This window comes from Sorex araneus, chromosome 2, assembly GCF_027595985.1.
Source record: "Sorex araneus isolate mSorAra2 chromosome 2, mSorAra2.pri, whole genome shotgun sequence".
Classification (NCBI taxonomy): domain Eukaryota; kingdom Metazoa; phylum Chordata; class Mammalia; order Eulipotyphla; family Soricidae; genus Sorex; species Sorex araneus.
The window spans coordinates 279,136,905-279,154,445 of record NC_073303.1 but is presented as its reverse complement, the minus strand read 5'-3'; the positions used below and the strand labels follow the sequence as shown (position 1 = coordinate 279,154,445).

General features: G+C 42.9%; 1 protein-coding gene across 1 annotated transcript in view; it reads left to right on the top strand.

Moving 5' to 3' along the window:
* PPP2R3A (protein phosphatase 2 regulatory subunit B''alpha) overlaps positions 1-17,541 on the top strand; it is a 155,374-nt gene that overhangs the window by 82,852 nt on the left and 54,981 nt on the right. The window contains exons 5-6 of the mRNA XM_055126127.1: positions 425-528; positions 7,941-8,043. Coding sequence (XP_054982102.1) covers positions 425-528; positions 7,941-8,043 — 207 coding nt within the window. The remainder of the gene's footprint in view (positions 1-424; positions 529-7,940; positions 8,044-17,541) is intronic.

The window sequence follows — 17,541 nt, the reverse complement described above, 5'->3', positions numbered from 1 at the left end:
TATTTTTGACGTATTGAATACGCCACAGGGAGCTTGCCAGGCTCTGCCGTGCGGGTGGGATACTCACGGTAGCTTGCCGGGCTCTCCGAGAGGGATGGAGGAATTGAACCCAGGTTGGCTGGGTGCAAGGCAAATGCCCTACCCGCTGTGCTATGGTAGGAGAGAAGACTGGTTGCTTTAAATTATTAGGATAGAAGACAGAAGCATCTCTATACGAAAACTGGGGGGAAAATTAATGCATTTACTTTCTTTTCACCTGGTATAATTTTCTTGTTTCTCCCTCTGCCTCTCTCAACCCCATCCCTCACTGATACATTTGCCTCTCCCCCAGTTTGGCTGCCTTCAAGGGTAGCCGTGAAAAGGGCCTTTGTTGGGCACATCAAGATTGACAGCCCTTGGCTTACTCTGTGTGTTCTCTTCGCAGGCCTGTGGCTGCCCTCTCTACTGGAAAGCCCCCATGTTCCGGGCGGCCGGAGGAGACAGGACGGGATCTGTGTCGGCACAGGCGTTCATTGCCATGTGGAGAGAGTAAGTCCCCGAGCACTTCCTCTGGAGGTGGGCAAAGAATGGTGTGGCCTTCATGACATGCTTTCTCAGTGTCACTTCCTCACTGATTGATTTCCCCTGTACCACCTGTGCTGCAGTCAGCTACAGTCAGTGATTCACAGTCACTTATACGCATACAGAAAATTATTGCCAGGGGTGGAGAGAAAATACAGTGGGCGGGTAGGGCACTTGCCTTGCATGTGGCCGACCCAGGTTCCATCCCCAGCGCACTGTCCAGTCCCCTCCATGACCCACAGCACCACAAGTAAGTCCTGACCACTGCCAGGTTTTACCCAGAAACCAAAAGGAAAAATTCTTTCCATGCTCCTTATCTTGGGATATCTAATCAATGGAATAGTTCTTTAGAAATACCTCTTTAATAACAACTGATACTTTCTTACTTTTCTTTTTTGTTGTTTTTTTTGGTTTGATTTAGTATTGGGGCCACACCCACTGGTGCTCAGAAGGTATTCCTGGCTCTGTACTCAGGGGTTACTCCTTGCAGGGTTCAGGAGACCATATGGGGTGCTGGGCATAGAGCCCTAGGTCAGCTTCGTACAAAGCAAGTGCCCTGCGCACTGTACTGTCTCTATCCCCTGTACTTTCTTAGTTTTTTCTGTTTAAGATCTTAAGATTTCATTCCAGTAAGAGTGAGAGAGACTCAAACTATGTGTCTTGTGAAAATAGCTTATGTTTTTCTTTTACAGATATATATTAAGACACTGATTTATTTCTTTTTTGGGGGGATGGGCAGGGTGTCACACCTGGCGATGCTCAGGGGTTACTCCTGGCAGTGCTCGGGGGACCATATGGGATGCCCGGGATCAAACCTGGGGCCAGCTGCATGCAAGGCAAATGCCCTATGCACTGTACTATTGATCCGCCCCAAGACACTGTGATTTACAAAGTTGTTCTTAATAGAGTTGTTTCAGGCATACATAATGTTCCAACACCAGTCCCACCACAGTACACCCTTCTCTCCACCAGTGTGGAGGTTTCCTACACCCCCCAGCCTACCTCCTTGGAAGGCATATAATAAGTTACTTGCTCCAACAAAACTTAAAGAAATGGCAAGTGGAATTGTCAGAAAATAAATCAAAAGTCAATTTGTAGTATTTATTGCGGTATGATTTTAACCTGTGTAAATAAAGTATCAAATAATTCAATACAATACAGTATACTCTCTGTTCTTATTAGCATAACTAAATTTTTAACCTTGGCACCTAAAATATCACTGTATCACTGTATCAACTGTCATCCCATTGCTCATCGATTTGCTCGAGCAGGCCCCAGTAACGTCTCATTCGTCCCTGTCTCGTTCAGGATTAGGGAAATGAGGCCCATTATTGTTACTATATTTTGTACTTGGATCTGACAGGAAAGCTTATACTTTTATATTCAATTTAGAATTCTAAATAGTTTATTTAAAAATTACTTAATTATAATATATTTTATCATTAGTTTTGAATTACTCAGTTAAGAAACAAATGAATAGTATATTTATCAAGTGTTTCTCATTTTTTTTCACAGTTACAAAACTTTCATGTTTGAGTTTCAATCATATAGTGATCGAACACCATCCTTCCACCAGTGTACATTTTCCATCACCAATATCCCCCACCTCCCCCCCAAACCCGTCCCACCCTTCCCCTTGCCTCTATGGCAGACTACTTCCCTCTTTCTCTCTTATAATTCCCATTTTGTAACTGCTTTGACATTTTTTTTTCTTTTTGGGTCACACCCGGCCATGCACAGGGGTTACTCCTGGCTCTGCACTCAGGAATTACTCCTGGCGGTGCTCAGGGGACCCTATGGGATGCTGGGATTTGATTTTTTTTTTTTTTTTTTTTTGCTTTTTGGGTCACACCCAGCGATGCTCAGGGGTTACTCCTGGCTTTGCACTCAGGAATTACTCCTGTCGGTGCTTGGGGGACTATATGGGATGCCGGGGATCGAACCCAGGTTGGCCGCGTGCAAGGCAAACGCCCTACCCGCTGTGCTATCGCTCCGGCCCCGGGATGCTGGGATTTGAACCTGGGTGGGCCTCGTGCAAGGCAAACACCCTACCCACTGTGCTATCGCTCCAACCCCAACATTTTTTTAAATCACAGTGAGATACACAGTTACAAAGTTGGGTTTCATTCATACAATGTTCCAACATCCTTTCCACCACCAGGGCTCATTTCCCACCAACATTTTGACAAAATTTCTTGATTGTAAATCCGATCTTTTTCGTTTTGGTTTTTGCTTTGGTTTGGGGGTCACACCCTGAGCAGTGCTCAGGGCTTACTCCTGGCTCTGTGCTCAAGGATCACTCCTGGCAGGGCTCAGGGGACCATAGGGGCGTCAGGGATTGAACCCAGGTTGGCCACATGCAAGCCAAGCACCCTACCTGCTGTGAGGTCACTCTGGCCCCTCTATTCTTTTTAGTACCCTGGGACCCTGTCATTATGAGCCAGGGGCTAACTATAGCAAAGGAAAACAGCACCCAAGCTGATTTACCTGCAGTTAACTGCATAATGTTAAAAATTGTAACCTCCAGTTTTTTGTCCTAAGATCGATCCTACGTCACTGGGACAGGGTGGACAGTTTTGTGGATGAAGAGAAGCAGCAGCCACAACAGCTGAACTCTGGATTTTATGTCTCAGAAAAATAAACTCTGCAAAAAGGGGAAAGGGACATGAAGCACACGTCTTCATTTTTGGTAACTGTAGGAAAATGCTTATAAAGTTACATAATATGTGCAACTGTCCCTATCTTTTTCATTAAAATTGTTTTCTACGTACAGATGGGCCGCTGTATTAAAGCTTCCCAGGGCCAAGTGCTAAAAGGTCTGAGCGCCCTCTGGTGACAGCTACTTGCTGAGCTCTTAAAACAACTGAAAACAGCCAGGGCCAAGTTGAAGGAAAATCAGAGTCAAGCTATTTGGGGAGAACGAACAGCTAAATATAATGGTTTGAATTACCACACTTGAAGGGCACATGTTTATTCTTACAATTTTTTTAAATGATTTTTATAATGTGTTTGGGGCACAGGTAAAATATTTTTTACAGGGCGGAGACAGATTGAACATAATACTACTGACTTATTAAGGTATTAAGTTTTAGTTGTCACTGTCACTGTCATTCCGTTGCTCATTGATTTGCTCAAGCGGACACCAGTAACGTCTCCATTGTGAAACTTGTTGTTACTGTTTTTGGCATATCGAATACGCCATGGGGAGCTTGCCAGGCTCTGCCGTGCAGGCGGGATATTCTTGGTAACTTGCCAGGCTCTCCGAAAGGGGCAAAGCAATCAAACCCGGGTCAGCCATATGCAAGGGCCTACCCGCTGTGCTATCGCTCCAGCCCTAGTTCTAGCTGGTATTAAAAAATAAAGACAAACATGAAAATTATTTCCCACAAAATAATGGGAAATAATTGCCCCCTATCCCAATGTTCCTGGGCAGGGGGTGCTTCCTGACCTTCCCCAAGAGCTTCTCCTTCATGGGTCCATGTTCCTCTGCTCTGCCCCACTCTCCTTCTTCCTTTTTGTTTATTGTTGTTTTGTTTTGGAGGGACCCCTCCCAGATGCGCTCAGGAATTACTCCTGGCTCTGTGCTCAGTGATCACTCCTGGTCAGCCGTGCTGAAGGCAAGCACCTTACCCCGTGCACTATCTCTTGCCCCACCCATGCCTCAACTCTGATGTTCGCTTCACATCTGTCCTCTGAAATCTGTTTCATAAGTAGTCAGGACATGTTTAGGGAAAGGCGTTGCTCAGCGACATTTTTGCAAGAGTGCCAGGAGCTGTGTGGCAGCGCTGCCCTCAAACAGCAGGAGTGCTCCAGCTGCATCACGCGCTGCTTCTCTTAGAACCTTCCCAGGTGAACATGCCACTTGCCTATTAATGCACCATTATCGTGTCTCAAGAGCTCTGGGAGATGAGTATGGCTGTGTTCACCTTCTGTAGCCAGCACTCATGGCTTTCGTTGTTTGATTTTCTCCTGCATAGAGAGCTCGCCGGTTACTCACATTGACTGAAAATTCGCCTTTTTATTTTTCTCTTTCATGCTTCTGATAGCAACAGGCCGTCCCTGATTTGACTTTTCCTTTTCACACTGAAAACTGGTCACATCACCTCTGTATGGTTTTGCTGTAGTAGTGCTCCCTTTCTCTATAAAAGTGATTCTTGCCCCACATCTCCCCTTTTGTTGTGATCATCACCCCATTTTTCATCTTAAGAGGTGATTCCCACCAGTACCTACTGCACTGATCTTTCATATTTTTTGAGATGTATATTTAACTTCAGCATGCTGCATCTTTATTCAGCATATAGAATAAAGAAAGATCATTCTGTAGCTTGAAACAATGACCTTTGAGAGTCTCCTATATGGAAGTACTATGCTGAGTGCTAAAAAAGAGTTAGAACTTTGCTTCTCCTTACAAGCCAGAGAGATAAAAGTAAACTGTACCCCCAACCCCACCCCACATGTTAAATTGTACTAAGATCAAAAAGGAATTCTGTTGTTGGAAGACTTTTTGAAAGAAGTGGGTTATTAGCTGGACCTGGAAGAATATGTAGCATTCAGAGAGCAACGTGAAAGGGTACTTGAGAACTTGAGAACATAAGAAATGGCACAGAGGCATTTGACACACTCAGAATATGTTCAGGCCCCTATCTGGGTAGAAGTTTTATTTAGCAAAGTAGAGAGATAGATAAGTAGGTAAGCTTGAGCCTAATTATATATGGAATTCAATGCCCAACTTGGGCCTTGTTCGGGGTGGGGGCCTCCCACACAGTAGTCAGGGGACCCTGGGGCTTCTCACAGCTTGGATTTCTGGTAGTTCAATGTTAAGGCTTGCCATGAAGTGCTGCTCCGGTCCACTGGTGCTAATGGCCCGCCCAGTAGTGCTCAGGGACTAGCAGGGATATACCTGGAAGTGTTGGACAAATGGGGGCATGCAGTGAAAGGGATCAGACAAGGAGAAAGTCATGTGCTCCAGCCCCCAACTTAGGCACTTAAATTTACTGTGCAAGTGATACAGAACTGCTGAACATATTAAAGTAAGAGAATTTTATAATCAGTGGATGTGTTCATCTCAGTACCTGGCATACAAATGGCATTCAATAAATGATTAAGAAGGAAATATATATATATATTATCTTGGGAAATAATAAAGATAAAAATAACTTCAGACAGGGCTGGAGCAATAGTACATCGGGTAGGGCATTTCCCTTGCACGTGGCCGCCCCAGATTCGATTCCCAGAATCCCATATGGTCCCCCGAGCACCGCCAGGAGTAATTCCTGAGTGCAAAGCCAGGAATAAGCCTAGTGCATCACCAGGTATGACCCAAAAATTTAAAAATAAAAAATAATTATAACTTCAGTATTCCAAACCTAGTGGCCAATGTGACAGTAAGGTCAGTAAGGTTTGGAATACTGAAGTTATTATTATTTTTTTTTTATTTTTTATTTTTGGGTCATACCTGGCAATGCACAGGGGTTATTCCTGGCTTTGCTTGTCCACACCTGACCTGGGTTCAATGCCTGACATCCCATATAGTCCCCCAAGGTCTAGCTCAAAGAGTTCATACACATGCTTTGCAGGTGGGAGGCCTGGGTTCAATCCCTGGCACCAAAACAGTCCTTTAGCAACATGGCAGATATAGTCCAAAATTAAAAAAGGGAAAAAAATTCAAATCCTGTCATTCACAAGTGGTAATTTTTCTTATTCTTTCTCAGTTTGGATTTCTTTTATATATTTTTCTTGCCTGGTTACTTTTTACCCCCTAATTGCTCTTGCTAGAGTTTATCAAAACTGTTGATAAGCAGTCGAAAGATTGAACATCCTTGCCTTGTTCCAAGTCTTCTTAAGTACTTTTTATGTTGCCTCTTTGGAAACATCACAAAAATAATATATCTTCTTATTTCTCATTCTGTTGTTGTTATTAATCCACACTCAAGGGCGAACAGGGGTCAGAACCACTCCCATCTTGTTGCTGACTTTTTACTGAAATGTCCCTTCAGCAAAATAAAAAGTAATAAAGATTCCCCCATGTTGCAGGGTGGAGCAGAGAGTAGAGGCTGAGGGTCAGGACACAGAACCTTAGACTTGCACAGCAGGAACTCTTCAACACTGAGGCACATCTCTGGCTGCCAGACTGACTTTTTTAAATGACTGAAAAGACAACATGAGATTTTTTTTTAATTTTATTTTTATAAAGTTGTTTACAGTTTATTATGTTCAATATTTCAACACCAGTCCCACCACCATTATACCTTCCTACCACCATTATTTCGAATTTTACCACCACCATCCAAACCTGCCCCAAAGGCAGATGCTAAATAATTTATTTTGTATTGCTTGGTATGAATAATTCACTAAAAATGATCCAAAAATGCTTTCCTTAGAGGAAAGTGTGTGAAAATGATTGTATCTCGCCTTGGAGCCACGAAGCCCCTGTATAGGAGAGCACTAATGTGTTGTGTTGTTACAGGTTGAGCTTTGTGTGTGCTTATATATATATATATATATATATATATACACACATATATATGTATATTTATATATATACACACACACATACATGTGTGTGTGTTTTAATCAAGTTTAATCAAGATCAGTTGCCCTCACTTTACACCCCAAATGTGTGATTTACAAATCAGATGTGGTGCGCTACTTTTGATATATCAGTGGCATAAAGTATGAGATGTTGCTCCAGGAATTCTAAAATTTTAAATACAGTGCTAGAGCTGGAGTTGAATTTTTACCTAGGTGGTGATTTGGAGGAATCTTTGCAGCATGCTGCTCTCTTCCGAGATATATTTGTGAGTCTCTGGATTATGGCCGTTAATGAGCTTATACGGCTCCAGAGGCAGTTCGTGGTTGACTTCCAGGTAGCTGGAAGCACAGGGATATGGGAGGAGGGACCCATTCCCTACTCTGTGTAAGCCTGGAGGTTTCAGTCACAAAACCTGCAAACTGGGTTTTTCAGCGGATTCTTTCTCATGCATGGGGGGCTCATCCCAAGCCTGTAGAGATTGGCCATGATGAGCATGGTGGCATTTGGGTTCTGGAATTTGTAGCTGCTGGGGTTCTTTAGGGGCAGGCGGAACAACACAAGATTCTTGATCTAAAAGCCATCAGATCAGATTTAAATTACCAGCTATTGATGTTATAGTCCAGTATTTCCCAGAGTGGGTGATGATGGAATAATTGGGGGGGGGGGGGGTGCATAGTAACCTTGGATGCAGATGGAAGGGGGACTCTGTTTACTTACAGAAGTTTGATTTTCAGGGAGTGCTGACTTTTTTTTTCCTGGAAATGGGGTGGTAGCCCAAATCAGTTTGGGAGTCTTTATAGTAGAGGTTCATGAAAGCCAGTTTTCCTGATAATTCTTTCTTTTTCAGGTTGGTGAATAACCATCATGATGATGCCTCTAAGTTTATTCATCTTCTAGCAAAACCCAGCTGCTGTTCTCTGGAGCAGGAGGACTTTATCCCTTTACTTCAGGTAATTTCCATTTCCTTGGAATAAATTTCAGTTTTTAGTTTCAGAGATTCTTCAAATTTGACTCTTTGTCAGTACAAATCTAAAAATTATTTCTTTTTTTTAAGATTTTTTTTTTAATCACTGTGAGATAGACTCTTACAAAGCTGTTCATGATTAGACTTCAGTCATACAGTATTACAACACCCATCCTTCCACCAGTGTACATTTCCCAGCACCAGGGTCCCTAGGTTCCTCCCCAGCCTGCCTTTATGGCAAGCAGGCAAGCAGTTTTCTTCTCTCTGTGTCTCTCTATTTCTCTCTGTCTCTCTCTATCCTCTCTCTCTCTGTCTGTGTCTGTGTGTATATATATATATATGTATATATATATACATATACATATATACATATATATACTCAGAAATATAACATTACATTTCTTTTAGAAATATATCGTTATATTTCTAAAAATCTTTTTTTTTTTTTAAGTTTTAGCAACACAGTCCTTTTAAATGAATGAATCTCCTCGCATGGAGTCTGTGGGACAGGAGAGGTGAACTTTAGCTGCTTCTACCAAAGCAGAGAGCAGCTACTTAGCATCTCCCTTGCCCACCAAGGCAACCACTGAAGCACTTTCTGAAACCAGGCATTTGGTCCTGTTGACCCAGTTGCCCTTTGTTATGGTCAAAAAGAACAGAAAGGGGGCTGGAGTAATAACATAGCCGGTAGGGCATTTGCCTTGCACGTGGCCGACCCAGGTTCAATTCCCAGCATCCCATATGCTCCCCTGAACACCACCAGGAGTAATTCCTGAGTGCAGAGCCAGGAATAACCCCTGAGCATCACCAGGTGTGACCCAAAAAAAGAAGAAAAAAGAACAGAAAGCCTACTACAAGATTATTAATATCTGGCTCTTCCAGTGTCACTAGGTGCCAGTATCGATTCTGTTTTAACTGTAGCATTCTGTACAGCCTGATATATTGCTTCTTAATCTTATGTCTAAATGTTTCTTTTTTATTTTTTTGCTTTTTGCCCTACCCGCCGTGCTATCACTCCAGCCCCTAAATGTTTCATTCTTCCAAGTGGTCACAAACTTCTTGAAGTTAAGCTCTGCCTTTCATGTCTGTTGAAGGTGCACCATTGCTTCTGTTGTTTGAGTAAATCCTGTGGACTCTCAGTGAGGATACCTGAAGAAGAAAGGGAAAATGCATTTCATAGAAAATACATATTTTTTAATTAACTTGTTATAATTTCATTAAAATTAAATACTAATATTTACACTGAGATTAAACATAATACACGCCCATGCACAGAAACATAGAGGCCAGCATGAGGGTATGGGAGTTAGGGCCGATGCCTTGCTCGTTGCCAGCTCATTTGAGAGCACGAGGTCTGCGCATCTGCAGGTCGGCCCTGGTGGCTTCCGGTCACTGCCAGGAACGGCCCTGGAGGCCCCATGCACCTCTGGGGTGGCGTGAGCAGTCCCCAGCACCATCAGGCTCTGGTATTCAACCACTGGCCAAGCTGGCTGAGAATTACTGAAAGGGACCCCCAGCCTCCTGAGCACTGTTTGGGAGTGCTCCCCCCAAAATTCACAGACACATATCACAAGTGCACTCATCAGTGATTTTCACAGTATGAGCACATTCGTGTAACATGCCCAGATCAAGGAAAAAAATATTATGAATGACCCTAAGCCTCTTCGTGCCCCTCTGAGTTGCTGCCCCCTAAAAGCAAGTGCTATCCTAATTTCTAAGACCGTATCTCTTCATTTATAATAGCCAGTTTTTTATATTTATATAATTCACTTCCTTTGTTGATCCTTAAGTACTTGGGTTTTTATACAACTGTAAGTGGACTTTTTAAATTTTCTTTTTCTATTACGGTTTGTGTATAGAAATCAACCGATTTTTGTGTATTTATTTTATAACCTGTTGCTTTACTAAATAGGTTCCTCAGGGGCTGGAGAGATAGCACAGCGGGTAGGGCGTTTGCCTTGCACGCGGCCGACCCGGGTTCAAATCCCAGCATCCCATATAGTCCCCTGAGCACGACCAGGGGTAATTCCTGAGTGCAGAGCCAGGAGTAACCCCTGTGCATCGCCAGGTGTGACCCAAAAAGCAAAAAATAAATAAATAAATAAATAAATAAATAGGTTCCTCACTCCTATGGGTTTTTTTTTTTTTAGTGAAGTCTTTAGGGAGGTTTTACTGTAATATCATGTCCTCTGCAAATACTGGCAGCTTAACTTCATGCTTAGTTGCTACAACTAGGCTTTTTAATTTCTTTTTTTTCTCCTCTGCCTTGTACATTTAAGAACACAACAGATTTTTATATATTGATTTTGTGACCAACTTATATTAATTAATCACTGTATCACTGTCATCCCGTTGCTCATCGATTTGCTCGAGCAGGCACCAGTAACGTCTTCATTGTGAGACTTGTTGTTACTGTTTTTGGCATATCAAATACGCCACGCGTAACTTGCCAGGCTCTGCTATGTGGGCGATATACTCTCAGTAGCTTGCCGGGCTCTCCAAGAGGGGTGAAGGAATCAAACCCAGATCAGCTGCATGCAAGGCAAATACCCTCCCTGTTGTGCTATCGCTCCAGCCCATTAATTAATAATATATGTATATTAGACATTGCTATACTTACTGCTCCCAATACACACACACACACACACACACACACACACACACACACACACACACACACACACACACACACACACACACACACACACACATATATTGGCTTTTTGGGTCACACCCGGTGATACACAGCCTCTCCTAAACACTTTGAAGGATGCAGCCTTGCACCGTCCCTAGCAATGCATAGCAACCAGGCATGGTTCAGTGGAAGGACCCAGGATATGGTGCTTCCTGGGCTCTGCAGTGCCATGCATACAAGAGCCACGCCAGTAGTGCTCAGGGAACACCAGAACCAGGCTGGACGCCCTCACGGCTATGCCCAGTGTCCCTCAGGGATTGATTGAGCAGGGGTCAGGCACACCCCCGTGCTGTCTCTCTGGCCCTGTAGTTTGCTTTTGTGTGTGACATCTTTGTCTGACTGTGATGTGGTTCATTGGTAAAGCCATCTGCTCCATGTTTTTGTTTTTAGCTCGTGTAGTGGGGGGCATGACTTTCGTTTTTGTTTCATATTGGAGGGGGGCGTTGTTTTCCTACAGTACCAGTTTTATACTTGCAGTACTACCACACGATGCCCATCATCAGAGTGGCAAGATCTTGTTTGTTTGTTTGTGTTTGTTTTTGCTTGGGCCACATCTGGCATTTCTCAGGGGTTATCCCTGGTTCTGCGCTCAGAAATATATTCCTGGCGGTGCTTGGGGAGCATATGGGATGCCCAGGATCAAACCTGAGTCAGCCGCAGGCAGGGCGAATGCCCTACCCACTGAACTATCTTTCCGGCTCAAAGTGGCAAAATCTTGAGGAGTTTTTGTTTCATTTTGTTTCTTTTATAGGTCAAGAGAAAGCTTTATTGTCAACTTACCAGCCAGTTTTTGGGGGGAAGGAAAGGCCACAGCTCACCACAGCTATGTTCAGGCCTTACTCCTGGCTCTGTGCTCAGGGATCACTCCTGGTTCTGCATCCAGGGATCACTCGTGACGGGCTCAGAGGACCATAGGGGATGCCAGGGTTCGAACCCAGGTCAGCTGCATGCAAGGCAAACACCCTACCCACTGTACCATCACTCAGGCCCAGGAAACGATTTTTAAAGAGAAAGAGAACAGGGAAGAAAGCAAGGCTGAAAACCAGCGGGTGCCAGAATGAACAATACAAACCCCTCTGGGCTGTGCCCAGTTTTTAAGTTCTCTTGGCTTGTTTCAATTCCCACTGTCAGTTTTTTCTTTCTTATCTATGGAAGCTGGGGTGTTTAGCCAGAACTAGCTATTTCCTGCTGAAATAAACCTTTATTCCTTTTATTGAGGATCCTAACATACGGAGAAACTATTTGGGGAAAGTTTTAATTACTGTTGTAATTTCCATATTTGTGATAGGTTGACTCAGGCTTTATATTCCTTATCATTTTGTTTTTAATAGGTTGCATATATCTAAACTTGTGGACTAGAACAATAGCACAGCGGGTAGGGCATTTGCCTTGCATGTGGCCGACCCAGGTTCAATTCCTCCATCCCTCTCGGAAAGCCCGGCAAGCACTCGAGAGTATCCCACCCGCACAGCAGAGCCTGGCAAGCTACCCGTGGCATATTCAGTAACAAGTCTCACAATGGAGATGTTACTGGTACCCGCTCGAGCAAATCGATAAACAACGGGATGACAGTGACAGTGCTACAGTGCTACAGTGCTATATATCTAAACTTGTACCTGTTGGGGCTGGAGCAATAGGACAGTGGGTAGAGCACTTGCCTTGCATGCTGATGACTCAAGTTTGATCCCCGGCATCTCATACGATCCCCTGGACCTACCAGGAGTGATCCCTGAGTGCGGAGCCAAGAGTAAGGCCTGGGAACAGCCAGGTGTGGCTGAAAAACATATATGTACATATATGTATATATAGACGTGTGTGTGTGTGTGTGTGTGTGTGTATAAGAGATTGTATCAATTTCTTCTTTTAGATTATCGAGGGTATTTTTTGACGTTGGTTGTTCACATTAGCCTCTTATCCTTGTATTTCTCTGGTATTTTTTATAGTTTCTCCTCTTTCAATTTTAATTTTGTTTATTAGTGTTTTTTAACATTCCTAAAATATTAAATTTTATGTATCAGTTTGAGAAACCAATTCAGGTTCATTGATCTGTTATTTTTCAGGGTTTTTGTTTTAGTTTTTACTTTAATTCTCTGATTTTTAATCATTTTCCTTTGCTAGTGCTTGTATTTGTTCTTTCTCCAATTGCTTTGTCTGTAAGGTTAAATTTTGTTTTTTCTTATTTCTTTATGAAGGCCCCCTTTCACTATTAACTTCCTTCTTTTAGTACTGATTTTGCTTTATCTCATTAGTTCTGATAAGTTTTGTTTTCATTTTCATTGTCTCCAGTTTCTTTTTAATTTGTTTTATTTCCTTATTGACATAGTGCTTATAGCATAGTGTTGATAGCTAACTGTATTGTGCACTTAAGGGTGTGTTAAGAGGGTAGATTCCATGTAAAGTATTCTTCAAAAATAATCAAACAAAAATGCAAGGAACTCTCATAACTTATGGAGATATATTTTATCTCCCATATTAATGGTTTTCTGGTTACTTACATATGTTCAGACTCATGAATTAAATATATTAAATGTGTACTTTTTTGTACAGCAGTCATAACAAAGTTTTTTTTTTCACATTTTTTCCCACTTTATTTAAACACTGCGATTTACAAACTTGTTCATTTGTTACAGGCATTCAGCATTCTAACCCTAATCCCACCACCGCTGTCACCTTTCCTCCACCACTGTCCCCATTTCCCCAACCACCCCTCCAGCCTGCACCAATAGCAGGCACGAAAAAATTTATTTTATATCGCTGGTTACCACTAAGTGGAAAAAATACTTCCATAAAAGAAAATTTGTGAAAATTATATATCAGTTGTAATTATAAATTGAAAATTGTTATACATACCATGGGGGCATTGTCCATGTCTGAGAAATTACTAGGCTGTTGTTGGTGGTTGGCCCGTCTGTGTTACTGTTTCTGTGAATTGAGCTTAGTTGGCTTCTCTGTTACATTCGCACCCAGTCTGGGGTGCTCCTACTGGGACGTCAGTAATACAGTTTGGCGTTGCTACACAAGCCACATTCGCTGCAGAAAGGCCAGAATATTTGGCAGTTGAGCTTGTACATGGTGGGTTTTGTGGGGTGTAGCTTTGGCTGCCAGGGCTCCCTGGAGTACAGGGTAGGGGTGGGGAGGCTGCCCCCCTCCACTCTGAGAAAGCCCAAGATTTCTCAGTCAAAATAATAATAATAATAATAATAATAATGGTGTACTTGAAATTTTTGGCAGAGATTCTAATGAGTGCTGTACACGTGTGGTGGCTGAGATTCTAGTAACAGTGGATCACACTTACCACGTGGAACAGTCTTTGTTGGGGATCAAATTTCTGACATCCTGTTTACCGTTGACTCACACCACTAAGCTCTTATGCTGGAATTTAAAATGTTGTACTTGCATGATAAAATTCAAACAGCTCTTCCTTGTGTTAGTCTTCATAACATAATCAATGAACCATTATTGATACATTATTGTTACTCTATTAAAGGCCATGCTTTCTTCACATTTCCTTCATTCCTACCTTACATCCTATTACTATCCCAAGGTCCTCTCTAAAATGTCACATAACATTAGAGGCCTAGACTCTTGTTGACTGTGACAGTTTCTTAGACTTTTTTTTTGTTTTTAATTATCTTGACAGTAGTACCAGCCAGATGGGGTTCACAGGTATTTATTTTATCCTATGAATTAAATTCAGTGCTATTATTCTGTTGCTCTAACTGATCTAGCATTTAGCCATTGGGGACTCTGTTAGATTGGCTTCTGTGTCCTCTTGACCTAGTGCATCCTTTGGGGAACACTTCCAATCTTCTGATAACACAAGATGGTCCAGGCTTGTCTTAAATTTTTCTCTCTCTCCATCTCTGGAATCTCAGCCTTTTCACCAAGTATCCCTGATTCCTTTTATTGGAAAGTGGTACTCAGACACAAGTCTGGGTGGTAGGTGTGGTCACTGTTACTAGGGCGCCAATGCTACGTGGCCCTCTAACCGGCAAAGTTACTGAAGAATTTAGGTTTATTGAGATTTGTACTGTGACCAGAATACAGTCTGTCTTGGTAAATATTCTGTTTATGTTTAAAAAAAAGAGTACATACTCTTTTTTTAATTTTCTTTTTGGGTCACACCTGGTGATGCTCAGGGGTTACTCCTGGCTCTGCACTCAGGAATTACCCCTAGCAGTGCTCAGAGGACCATATGGGATGCTAGGAATCAAACCCAGGTCGGCTGCATGCAAGGCAAACGCCCTACCCGCTGTACTATTGTTCCAGCCCCCGAATACATATTCTTAAGTTGGGTGAAGTATGCTATAGATAACTATTAAGTAAATAACATAAATGTTAGCAGTCAATTTCTGGCAATGAAAACTAAAATCACGGGGCCAATGTTTACAGAGAAACGGGATGTTTACTGGCAGTCTCAGTTATCTCCCCCACAATATTTGTCAACTGTTGAGAGGAAAAATTACTTGATTGTTATCTCTCCCCACAATATTTATCGACTGTTGGAAGGAAAAATAACTTTTTGGTGGCAAAACAGCAGACATCACTTCAGCCATGATCAAAGTCGGCACCAGCAGACCATACTCCTGTAGGGCATGTTGGAAGTTTGTAACCTTAATCTCATCATGAGAAATCGTCAGACTCTTGGGGACAAAGAGCTAGGACAGCGGGTAGGGCGCTTGCGTGTACGCAGCCAACTCTGCTTCAACCCCCGGCACCCATATGATCCACCAAGCACTGCCAGAAGTGATTCCCGAGCACAGAGCCAGGAGTAACCTCTGAGCATCACCAGAAATGAGCCTCCCCCCCCAAAAGAAAAATCAGAGTCTAAGGAGTATAATAAACCCAGAATAACCAGAGCTCAATAAAATGTCAAAGTTATGAAATACTTGTAAAGATTTTTAAACTGGCAGTGGGCTGGAGAGATAGTACAGGGGTCAAGGTGCTTTGCCCTATGTGACCAACCCTGGTTGGACCCTCAATGCCTGGAGCACAGAGCCAGGAGTAAGCCCTGACCATTACTGGTTGGGGTCCAATCACCTCCCCAAAATTTTTTGCTTTGTTTTTTATTTTTTCAGTTTTTAGACCACACCAGCGGTGCTCAGGATTTACTCCTGGTGGGCTCGGGGGGGCCACATGGGGGTGTTGAGGATCAAATACTCCACGTGCTATACTATCTCTCATCCCCCAAAGATTTTAATATTTAAAAAAAAAACTGGTACAGTTTGGAAAGACAAATGAGTTACAAGAAACAGATGACAACAGAAATAGGTCCCCAAGCACATGTTCTACACGTCAAAGGGTCAGTCCCCAGCACACCCTAGCACCAGTCTGGTAGCACTGCAAGTACTGCCTCACAGAGCCCAATAAACAAAAACAGAATTAAATCCTATGTAGGATCCTGGAGCAGAGAAAGACATTGGGGGAAGCTGGAAAAATTTGATTTAGGTCTGCAGTTTAGTGTTGTGCAATATCAATTTTTTAGTTTTGATAAAATTGTACTATCATTTATAAGTTGTCAGCATATGATTAGCTGTGAGAAGGGACTATCTAATATTTTTATGACTTTTCTGTAAGACTATACAATTTTTCCCAAATAAAAAAACTAAAGGAAATAGTTTTGGTATTAGAGTGCATTGGCAGGTATGTGCAGCTAACTGCTCTGAGAAAACAAAGGAAAACAATATAACTTGTATCTGCTTACATTGACTTGCCAATTAGTATATTATCCATGCCCGCATTACTGTTGCCTCTGGTGTTAATAACAGTCATTTATAATCAATTCTGGGTTCATTCAATTCTACTAGAAAATAAAAACAGTATTTTGTGGTCAGAGCGATATTACAGCAGGTAGGGTGTTTGCCTTGCATGCAGCCTGTATAAAAATAAAAAGAAAAGGCGCAGGCGAGGGAAGGGACGCCTCACCGCACCGAGCCAGGCACAGGGCCTAGGGCAGCAGCTGTCTCTCCCGCCACCCGAGCTCGGTAGCCTCCGGCCACTTCCCCCACCCCGGGGAGGTTGATGGCGAAGATGTGGCAGGCGAAGGAAGGAACGGAGCCATGATGGTTGGTCTCACTTGCAGTTTATTCCAGTCTTCCCTCTATACACTCTCCGTCCTCTCTACACCTTTCCGCCCTCTATACACTTTCTGCCCTCCTCTATACACTTTCCACCCCCTCACCTTCTCTCCGAACCCTTTTTATTGATCATGGCCCTTCCACAGGGCGCAATACATTGACATCACCAAAGGCACCAAAAGATCTTACAGGAAGAACATTGAGGCAACATAATTCTCTTGTATCTGCAGGCCCTTAATCTAGGCCCCCGGAAAGAAGATACAAAAACAAAACCGAAGCCTTCTTTGGGCTGAAAGCACTCGGATTTACATCCCAAAGACCAGGCCAGGCTGCAGCAAGAAATCTACATGTCAATTATAAACTAGACAGCACCTGAAATTTACATTCCAAAGACTAGGCTGGGCCAGAGCCTGGAATCTACAAAGTCAAATCAAACCTGGCTAGCCCCTTAGATCTGCGGGGGTCAAAGATCAGCTAGGTTTCTGTGACAAAAGGTTTCTGTGACAAAACTCCAGAAGGCATCTGGAAAAGGGGAAATATTCCAACAGCAGCCAACCTGGGTTCGATCCCAGGCATCCCATATGGTCCCCCAAGCACTGCCAGGAGTAATTCCTGAGTGCACAACCAGTAGTAACCCCTGAGCATGGCCGGGTGTGACCCAAAAAGCCAAAAAATAATAAAATAAATAAGTAAAAACAGTATTTCAAAGTTT